Source organism: Pyrus communis, chromosome 12 (assembly GCF_963583255.1).
Source record: "Pyrus communis chromosome 12, drPyrComm1.1, whole genome shotgun sequence".
NCBI lineage: Eukaryota > Viridiplantae > Streptophyta > Magnoliopsida > Rosales > Rosaceae > Pyrus > Pyrus communis.
The window spans coordinates 25,161,407-25,172,520 of record NC_084814.1 but is presented as its reverse complement, the minus strand read 5'-3'; the positions used below and the strand labels follow the sequence as shown (position 1 = coordinate 25,172,520).

Genomic DNA, 11,114 nt, shown 5'->3' with positions numbered 1-11,114 from the left:
TGAAAAAACAACTTAGTCTTCTATCACACAAAAAAAAAAAATGATAGGCAATAATGTAATTTCACAAGTTCAAATTTTACGGTTTTTTATTGAAACCTCACCTACTGGTGATGTTAAACTACCTCCATATTAAAAAAAAAAAAAAAAAAAAACCAAAAGCAAAAACCTCCCACTCCTCTATGTTCTCTCTCTCCCTCTCTCTTCTCATTTTCTAAAAAAATGTGTTCATACACATAAAGTGTGTAGGCAAATACTAATATTAATGAAGGGAATCAAAATAAATGGAACACGTCATACGGACAATTAGGAAAAATTAAGATTAAGATTTATTAAAGTAGGATTATCCTAATCACGGGTTAATGATGTATTTGTGTAGAAAATAGAATAGCTAGAGAATTAGAGTGGCACAAATGGAAATTAACCAATTAATTAAGACGTCGTGTAGTTAAATATAGATGACAAATTAATTTTGGGATTTTTCCTGGAAATTACATAGGACGAAACAAATCCTAAATTCGTAATAATGCGTCATTCTTGATTAAGACATATATGATTTTCCACCATTTTATTATTGCATCCAGCTCAGCCTCTCTATTTCTCCACCAAATGTTTTTAATGTTTTCCATATTAATCCAAATGAATACAAACAAGAGTTTGTATGGTTGGAAGAGCCTCCAGATTTTTTTAAGGATATTTTGTTCGATGACGCTTTGTAATTTTCACTTATTCTGATCATTTGAGAATATGTCTTTTTGTTGTGCAGGACATTTTTTTTTTTCCATTCGATCGGTTTGAAATTCTAGGAAGATTTTTATCGAGACCCATTATGCACACTATCCTCATTTTGTACGTATTCTGATTTGCTTAATGAATATTGTACATTTTCTTCAAAATAATAATTAATGAAGCCCTCTTTGTCAACCAAAAGAGGGTAAAAGACAACTTAGTCTTTTATCACACAAAAAAAAAAAATGATGGGCAATAATGTAATTTCACAAGTCCAAATTTTACTGTTTTTTATTGAAGCCTCACCTACTAATAATGTTAAACTACCTCCAATATTAAAAAAAAAAAAAAAACAAAAACAAAAACCTCCCACTCCCCAATGTTCTCTCTCTCTCCCTCTCTCATTCTCATTTTCTAAAAAAATATATTCATACACACAAAGTGTGTAGGCAAATGCTAGTATTAATGAAGGGAATCAAAATAAATGGAACACGTCATACAGACAATTAGGAAAAATTAAGATTAAGATTAATTAGAGTAGGATTATCCTAATCAAGGGTTAATGATGTATTTGTGTAGAAAATATATTAGCTAGAGAATTAAAGTGGCACAAATGGAAATTAACCAATTAATTAAGACGTCGTGTAGTTAAATATAGATGGCAAATTAATTTTGGAATTTTTCCTGGAAATTACATAGGACGAAACAAATTCTAAATTCGTAATACCGCGTCATTCTTGATTAAGATATATATGATTTTCCACCATTTTATTATCGCATCCAACTCAGCCTCTCTATTTCTCCACCATATGTTTTTAATGTTTTCCATATTAATCCAAATGAATACAAATAAAAGTTTATGTGGTTCGAAGAGCCTCCGGGTATTCTTAGGGATATTTTGTTCGATGATGCTTTGTAATTTTCACTTATATTGTTCATTTGAGGATATGTCCTTTTGTGGTGCAGGACATTCTTTTTCCATTCGATTGGTTTGAAATTCCGGCAAGGTTTTTATCAAGACCTATTATGCACACTATCCTTATTTTGTACGTATTCTGATTTGCTTAATGAATATCGTACATTTTCTTCAAAATGAATACAAACAATTTAAAAGCATTTTGAACGAGATGGAAGTTTTTTCTCCAACAAACAATAATAGCCGTTCTTCATTAAGTACAAATGAAAAAAAATTACATTTTTCGTAAGAAGTGATTTGTTTTGTTGTGTGAAAAATAAAGAGACCATTTATCACTTTTAGTGAAATTTTGTAAAAAACTACACCTACATAAACAGTTCTTAGAGCAGTGTGTTGGATTTAAACTTAAATTTGAATTTTTCTTAATTCAGATGAATCCAAATTTTTATAAAGTACTCTGAATTAGATGAGAGTATTTTATAGAGAACTTTAACAAAAAGCTCTTGTTACTGTTCATTTTAACGAAAAACCATATTTTTACAGTAAAAAATCAATCCTGGTACTATTCACTTTACATTTTATTTTGTTTTTTTTGTTAAATCTTAAAGTTTTCTAACCCTTTTCATAAATTTTTCTTATTTTATATGACAAATAATAATAGCGATTACATTGAACTTAAATATGAATTTTTCTCACAGTAATTCAGATGAATACAAAAAATATAAAAGCTCTCAAAACGAAACGAAAGTGTTTTATCTGACAAACAATAATAGCCGTTATTCATTGAATACGAACCAAAAAAATTGGCGTTACTCTTTTTTTTCTTTTTTTTTTGGTCGATTACTCATTAGAAGTGATTCATTTTGTTGTAAAAAAATAGAAATCATTGATCACTTTCAATGAAATGAATGAAAGCGTGTTTCGTGAAAATGTTTTTGGTACCGATCTTTAATAAAAATACAAGTAAATTCTGAAAAAAAATATTTAAAGTGCTTCCTAAAAGAAGCACGTAATTGGTCGATTACTCATTAGAAGTGATTCATTTTGTTGTAAAAAAATAGAAATCATTGATCACTTTCAATGAAATGAATGAAAGCGTGTTTCGTGAAAATGTTTTTGGTACCGATCTTTAATAAAAATACAAGTAAATTCTGAAAAAAAATATTTAAAGTGCTTCCTAAAAGAAGCACGTAATTGGTGCTTCTGGCATAAAACATTTTAAGTGTTTTTGAAATCAAAATTTTTTTTCTAAAAGTACTTTTAACCATCTTACAAGCATATCCAAATGAGCAACTTTGGCAAACGAGTAAAAGCACTTCTACACAAAAACTCGGCGAAACTCCCGTCGCCGCCGGAAAAAATGTAAAAACGCGGCAGTGGCAAACCCGTAAAAAACAAGCCGAATCCAGCACTAATCTGGTAATTTCACCCCAATTCGCCTTCCCAAACGGGCAAAACCGCGCCTTTCCAAAAACAGAAAATAAAAACCGTCACTCCTGAGCATAAAACAATGAAACTCCGCCTCTCTCACTTCCATCACTAAACCCGAGAACTCACATTCGGGTCCGGAAAACCCGAACCGATGGCTTTGCGGAGCGGCTTTCCGCTGCTGTTCCAGCAGTACAAGGCGCTGCTGAGGAAGAACCTCCTGATCTCGTGGCGGAGCAAAAGAGCCTCCTTTATCCAGCTCTTCGCCTCCTTCTTCTTCATCGTCCTCATCTTCTTCATCCAGGAGGGCCTCGAGGCTCGCAACAAGAAATCCGCCGACTTCCGGAGCGTCAGGGACCCCAAGCCACTGGTTTCGCCGCCGATTCCGCCGTGCGAGCGCAAGTACTCTGTTGAAAAGCCGTGTTTCGATTTCGTGTGGAGCGGAAATGGGAGCGCGAGGATTAGTAGTATTGTCAGTGGGATTATGGCGAATAATCCGGGCCGGCCGATTACGCCGTCGAAGGTATGCGTGAGTTCGGATTGTTGCGTTGTGTTTGGTTACCGAGAAAGTTGAGGAAAATGCTGTTTGCTTTCTTTCTTTTCTTAGTAAACGTTTCTGCTCATAAGTGAGTTTGTTAGATTTTTTTTTTTAATTGGAAATTCATTGAAATTTTGATTGTAAAACCAAGTACTTTCTTGGAAAAGCACTTGGGGCTTTAAGTGCTTCTCAAGAAAGCGCTTCTACGACGAAAGGCATGTAATTTGTTTTCACAATCACATTTGGTTCGTCATAAAGTGATTGTAGCCCTTCCAGAAGCAGTCTTAAGCCACACCGGCAATGTGATGGCATTTAATTTACCTTTTGTTGCATAAATTTTGTTCAATTTATTCCGAAAACAGGAGGAATGCGTGGAACTTTTGTTCCACAAACTAAAGATTTGAGATTTCAAACTATTCAGATTTGGTTGTTGACAAGTTCGACTAGTTAGATTTCATCGTTTTAGGCACCTTGTAGTGAGGCAGTTTGATTTATGTGGTAGTCTGTTGGCTAAATTGATAGTGTTAGATTGTTTGTAATGAGGTGGTTTTACTTGTACAGGTCAAATCGTTTGGAACGAAAGAGGAAGTAAATACATGGCTATTTAATAATCCTCTGCATTGCTCAGGAGCTTTGCATTTTGTGGAAAGAAACGCCACTGTGATCAGCTATGGCATACAGACCAATTCTACTCCTGTTGAAGCCCGGGGGCGATACGAAGATTCGACTTTCAAGTTTCAAATACCGCTTCAGATTGCTGCTGAGCGTGAAATCGCTAGATCTCTGATTGGAGGTACTATGTCTTGTTTCTCATATTCCTTTTCTGTTCGTTGAAAAAAGCTTCGCTTGCATTGTTACCATCATGACCTTAACATGCGTATAACAGTTCCAAATTTTAGCTGGGATGTTTCGCTCAAGGAATTCGCACACCCTAACCGGGAGGTTTCCATTGATTTGGCTCAACTATTACCACCCTTCTTTTTTGCTGCTGCCATGTTCGGTTTTGTGTTTCAAATGTCCTCTTTGATCACAGAGAAAGAACTAAAGCTTCGGCAGGTAATTTGGGTTTCTTCTTTTCCCTGCTGTGGAGTTCATTGTGTTTGTGTATGGCTAGTTTTGATTTCGTATATGCAAAATCAGGTTGGTATTCATGTTTTTGTTCTTTTACTTTGCAGGTGATGACAATGATGGGCCTTTACGATACTGCATATTGGTTCTCATGGCTCACATGGGACGGAATTGTGGTACTATTGTCATCACTTTTCACAGTTCTCTTTGGAATGCTGTTTCGATTTGATTTTTTCCTAAAGAACAGTTTTGCAGTTGTATTCCTTGTCTTCTTCCTTTTCCAACTCAATATGGTAAGAATGTTTCAAGCAATTACTTCTTTTACTTTATTTCTACTATTTCCAATCTAGTAATCTCTGATCCACTTACTGCAATTTGTTGCCAGATTAGTTTTTCCTTTCTGCTGTCAACCTTCTTAAGGAACTCATCTTCATCAACAACTCTCGGTTTCGCGGTGTTTATTGTCGGCTCTATAACCCAGGCAAGACTTCCCTGATTCAAGATTTATATGTTGGGGTTTTTCTCGTAATACTGATAACATATTCCATTTTGTCTTGCAGATTGTTACAGCGTTTGGTTTTCCCTATGATTCAACAGACTTCAAGATGAAATATCGAATACTCTGGTCATTTTTCCCACCTAACCTTCTTGCCAGAGCTATAGTATTACTTGCTCAAGCAACAGCCAATCCACAAGATATTGGGATTAGCTGGAGTAGAAGGGCCAAATGCCCGGCAAATTACTATAGTGATTGTCTTATGACAATTGTAAGTAAACTCATTGATCCTAAAATTGAAAAAAATTACCAAATATTTTATAAGTTCTTCCAATGTTTCATACACCTTCCTGTTCTAAAATTTTCATTTGAACTTTGACAGAATGGCATTTATAAATGGCTGGTGTCTACATTCTTCCTCTGGTTTATATTGGCTATCTACTTCGATAATATCATTCCAAATGTATCTGGTGTGAGAAAATCAGTGTTCTACTTTCTAAATCCCGGATACTGGACAGGGAAAGGTGGAAACAAATTGAAAGGTAAATACGACTGAAAGGTTGTGGTTGAGTTTCTCTTGTTGCATGGTAACTTAGCGGTGTTTCCTTTCTATTCATAGAGGGTGGCATATGTAGTTGCATCGGTTCAGTTCCACCAAAGGAGCATCTTACTCCAGACGATGAAGATGTCCTTGAAGAGGAGAACCTTGTCAAACAACAAACTAAGGAAGGCACAGTTGATCCGAACATTGCAGTTCAGATACGAGGTCTTGTAAAGACATATCCCGGTACCTTCAGTATTGGCTGTTGCAAGTGCAGGAGGACTAAGCCTCACCATGCTGTAAAGGTAATCTGTCGTATCTGCCCTTTGGTTATCCTCCCTTGTTTTTTACCTAGTTATGTCTTACGAATTCTATTTTTTTTTCCTGGTTGTGCCAGTTGCAGTATATATATATATTTCAGCCTTTCAGGTTTTTCGTAACGAAATAATATAGTAGCAACTGATTTATTTTGAATAACTCTCAGGGATTGTGGGTGAACTTTGCCAAGGATCAGTTATTTTGTCTACTTGGTCCGAATGGAGCCGGGAAGACCACTGCAATCAGTTGTTTAACCGGCATCACACCGTTTACTGGAGGAGATGGTAATACTGTTGCGTAATTTTTCTTGAGTTCGTTGATTGAAAAATTTCTCACAAAGATGATCCCAATACGGAAATGTTGAAATTGTAAAATGCTTTGTTAACAGCTTTGATTTATGGAGATTCCGCCCGGAGCTCTGTTGGTATGGCAAATATTCGAAAAATCATAGGATTTTGTCCGCAGGTGCTCTTTCTCTCTCGGTCTGTCTCATAAGTACATATGTTTATATAGTCATGTTGTCTTGGTCACCGTTGATCAAGAGCTTTTGTGGTCTACTATCAGTAAATCAAAAGGCGAAATTGGTTCTCGCTGTTCTTTTTCAAGAAGACAATGTGTGTGGTAACCTGAAATTTGCAAAAACATACAAGTTACATAGTTTTTACTGCATTGCAGCAACTCATTCGAAAACTTCGAGTTAATTTTGTATGTAAATTGTCTCGATTGATAGTTTGATATTCTTTGGAATGCGTTGTCCGGGCAAGAGCACCTCCACCTTTTCGCTAGTATTAAAGGCCTCCCCTCAGCTTCAGTAAAATCAGTACGTGCTGCGCTAACTTGAATTTGGTTTTTCACATGAGGATTCTTCGGTTCTTTATAAGATGAATGCTCATCAAGTGTAGGATGCTGAGAAGTTGTTGGCAGAGGTGAGACTCACCGAGGCAGCAAAAGTCAGGGCTGGGAGTTACAGTGGAGGAATGAAACGTCGCCTGAGTTTTGCAGTAGCCCTTATTGGTGATCCAAAGTTGATTATCTTAGATGAACCGGTATGGAAATTTGTATTTCTCCCTTCATTAGTACATCTACTATCTCTGTTTTTCTGATTTAGTTTATGATATGTAGACAACTGGTATGGATCCGATAACAAGGAGGCACGTATGGGACGTCATAGAGGGGGCGAAAAGAGGCCGTGCAATTGTCCTAACCACTCACTCGATGGAAGAAGCCGACATTTTAGGTGACAGGATTGGAATAATGGCAAAGGGTAGGCTCCGTTGCATTGGAACTTCAATCAGGCTGAAGTCGAGGTTTGGAACTGGTTTTATCGCCAATGTGAGCTTCAGCGGAAGCACGAATGAACAAAGGCCTCCAAGTAGGGATGCAGTTGCTACATCTCATCATGAGGCTGTGAAGGAGTTCTTTAAATACGTACGTTAGTTTTGAACAATTCAAACTTCTTTCATGCGTATAACACATTAGTTTCTAACGTGGGAAAACTTTTATGCAGCATTTGGGTGTTGAACCAAAAGAAGAGAACAGAGAATTTCTGACCTTTGTTATTCCTCATGATAGAGAGGGACTTCTGATGGTAAACATTTCATCGTCTGGCTAAAATTCTTTCATGCTACGTCGCATTAAAACTGTATATATGCAGAGCATTAAAAATTCTTTCATAACCTTATAACAGAATTTTTTCGCGGAGCTCCAAAACAAAGAAAGAGAATTTGGTATAGCGGACATCCAACTCGGGCTTACAACTCTCGAAGAAGTGTTCTTGAATATCGCAGGGCAGGCGGAGCTAGAAGCTGCCACGGCAGAGGGGAGGCTGGTCACTCTCACTTTAGCATCTGGTGCCTCAGTTCAGGTAAACACAAAACAGTTTGCAATTCGATATTACATGCTTGCAATAAATTTATTTTTGCGCGATTCAACACGACTGGTACGTTACTTACGCTAATAATCGTGCAGATACCAGTAGGAGCTAGGTTTGTGGGGATTCCAGGAACCGAGTCTGCAGAGCATCCAAGTGGTGTTATGGTTGAAGTATTCTGGCAGCAAGATGATTCAGGCGCCCTCTGCATTTCCGGCCACTCTCCAGAAACCCCAGTACCTCCTAGTGTTGAAATAACACGCAGAGACTCCTTCGGCCAGGGTCGGAGCCGGGGGCAGGCCCGTCCAGTTCAGGGGATTGTGATTAACCCTGACCAAATCAGTACAAGACATTCTCGGTCGAACATCTAGTCATAAGTTAGCAAACATCTATTTTTTACTTAAACAACAGCAGTAAATAGCCTTTAAACATATAAAGTGGTATGTTTTGAGATTTGTGTATTACCGAATCTACATCTGCTTAGCCTTCTCGTTGTGGTCATTGGTGGTAAGATTATGAAACATAAACAACTTTCAAGCGTATCGGCAAATATAATTTCCGATACATTACGTATCAAATTCAAATAGAAATATCGCTTGGAAAGAGTATAATAAAAATATTTGAGATGCAGATAAAGATCCTTGATTTTCTTGTCATACTTGGAAAGAGTATAATAAAAAATACTTGAAATTATCGAAAAACCTGACGCAAAACCAATCACAGTTATGTTCTATAATAATTTATAAAGCCGATTTCACGTAATAAGTCACGAATTCGTTGTTATTGGTCGACAACCACCAAAGCTTATACACTGCAGATGAATTTAAGCGTGTCTCGCGAGTCGCGACTCACCAAATGCTTTTCCAAAACAAGTGATTATCACACTTTTTTCTCCTCACTTTTTTCTCCTCATTTTTACTTTCTACCTTTAAATTGAATAAATCAAATAAATGAACAATACTCCCCCGTAGAATCGTTTAAGAAATATACTCCTCACGTTTCGAGAAATTCTAAATTATGGCCGTATAAAATCATAATATCAAATAGATCCATAAAAACTTTAAATTCATTACATTATTGATTTTAATTTTTAAGTACACTACAAATAATTGCTAGAACATATATACGGGGATTTTCTAGGTTGTGTATACAGTATATATACTAAAATATATATACTGGGCTTCACAATTCACATCCTGTTCTTCATTCATCCAGTACACGTCATATATACATATATATGTATACACAGCGGATCATATACTAAAATATTTATATATAGATCTCCAGAGTCATCTGGTACATGTCATATATATACATATATATATATATATATACACGTCGGATCATATACTAGAATATTTATATATAGATCTCAAGAGTCATGAAATATGTAGATCTATCGACAATGTAAAAGTTCATGTTTAAAGATAAAGCAACTACAAACAGAAAATACTTGGAATCTATAGCATGTGGAGAATCAGTAGACCATCAGCAAGGTGAAACAGCAAGAGAAAGAGAGGTGTAGAGCTCCCTTCAATCCAAAAAAAGAGGTAGCTTACGGGTAATGCAGCTCCTGAGATATGCAAGCCACAGGCCTGTCATCCCTTCGATCCGATCCGGTCCGATCTAACATTGGATATATAGTACTGTGGGATCCATAGCTCAGCAGCTCTATCCACCCAGCATCACCTTCTTTTGGACTTCACGGAGCTCCACCCCTTAACCCTACCTACATATACATACATACATACATATATATAGTTATATATAGCACCTTACTCACCACTGCTGAAAAACCCTAGATAGCAGCATGTAATATCCAAAAACTCAGAAGAACTTCCAAGGAAGAAGATTCAGATCAGATAACCAAAAGCCAAAAACGTTATATATAAACATATACAGCAGCAAGAAATCAAAACCCTAAACGAAAACATGTACTTCTCAGATCATCAGAGCCAAATCATGTAGCTTCATATCACATATGAATTTAGATCCATGCATCGAACCTTCATCGATCAAAATCCCAGATGTTTTCCACTCACTTGGATCTATCTCAAAGATCCAAGGAACCACACAGAGAAAATTAAATAACTAAACCTACCCATATATATATATATATATCTATTCAACCGTATTTGTATTATATTAATATAAAGATTAAAGATTGATAAGATGTGGCTGGCTACCAAACATTCAAACCAAGCCTCTAAAATTCAAAGAATGGACAGACAAAAGGGACGCGTGAAAATTGAGGGAGGGCAACTTTTATATTAGGTTTAGAAAAAGAAGAAATAATAGTGGAGGACTGGAGGGATACGGTCTCGGGAACCGGTTTCTGATTAGATCCTTGCCAGATATATAGTTAACACGAATCACGTACCTTGTTTGTCTTAAAAAAGGACCGAGCGGATGACTTCGATATGGTAGTTTATTTATTCAAAATTAAACTGACTCGTAGAAATATTTTAGGTTTTTTTTTTTATAACGATAGTGTAATTTATCAATGTAGTAATTTTTTTTTTGATTATATTGGTATTTATATATTAAAGAGAGCAGAGTTTGGTAAAATCACATCATGAGCAGCTTAATATAATACCGAATACATCATCTACGAAATTCAAATATAAAATCTTTCACTTTTAAATAAAAACAAAAATTATTAAATCGCATTACAAAATAACACCAATTGAATCCAAAATCTGTCACGTGAAAGCCTGCTCGAAAGTCGACCTTAACTTAAAGTTCGAGAAGTTGTCCGACACGTGGCGGTGCTACGAGAAAATACAAAAAGTCTGAGGTGAAATGAGTGGTAGCTGTTAAGTTAAGATTTCCATTGTGATCAGACAAAAGCGACGTCGATGTGATAATACAGCTCAGCCTCGGGCCGGTGGGACCAACTGCTTTGTGCGCAAGTTGTCCCTGCTTCGTGTAGGCTTGTTAACGTGCGCCTCTTTGATCTGATTTTTGTCATAAGATGCCCTCCTTACTATTCCGATTCCGCCTCGTTACAAGTGATCCGTCAGATGGCAATGTCCATGTAAATTATGGTGAGGGCTACACGAGTATAACCACAAAATCCAAGGTCACATCTCACTGTCCTGAGGTATGAGGAAAGGATCCTCCTTTTCCCAATAATTTAGAGGATTTTGTAATTATATTTGTTCATTGTAAATTATACGATCAGTTTTTATTAAGTATTATTTATATTTAATT

General features: G+C 36.3%; 1 protein-coding gene across 1 annotated transcript; it reads left to right on the top strand.

Annotated features, from left to right (window-relative positions):
• Positions 1–3,152: 3,152 nt before the first annotated feature.
• LOC137710786 (ABC transporter A family member 2-like) lies at positions 3,153–8,798 on the top strand. The gene is made up of 16 exons (XM_068449912.1): positions 3,153–3,593; positions 4,170–4,401; positions 4,495–4,664; positions 4,784–4,969; positions 5,062–5,157; positions 5,237–5,443; positions 5,555–5,714; positions 5,792–6,018; positions 6,198–6,315; positions 6,420–6,496; positions 6,762–6,851; positions 6,934–7,077; positions 7,154–7,459; positions 7,539–7,619; positions 7,719–7,895; positions 8,000–8,798. Exons 1-16 carry the CDS (start codon positions 3,225–3,227, stop codon positions 8,270–8,272), a joined length of 2,913 nt encoding a protein of 970 aa, XP_068306013.1. The 5' UTR covers positions 3,153–3,224; the 3' UTR covers positions 8,273–8,798.
• Positions 8,799–11,114: the final 2,316 nt, after the last annotated feature.

Bases quoted from the DNA above. Each gene is read 5' to 3' on its own strand.
- LOC137710786 (XM_068449912.1), top strand. From the start codon at position 3,225: ATGGCTTTGCGGAGCGGCTTTCCGCTGCTGTTCCAGCAGTACAAGGCG. The intron at 4,970-5,061 runs GTAAGAATGTTT...ATTTGTTGCCAG, and splicing joins TCCTTTTCCAACTCAATATG to ATTAGTTTTTCCTTTCTGCT. The intron at 6,852-6,933 runs GTACGTGCTGCG...CATCAAGTGTAG, and splicing joins CCTCAGCTTCAGTAAAATCA to GATGCTGAGAAGTTGTTGGC.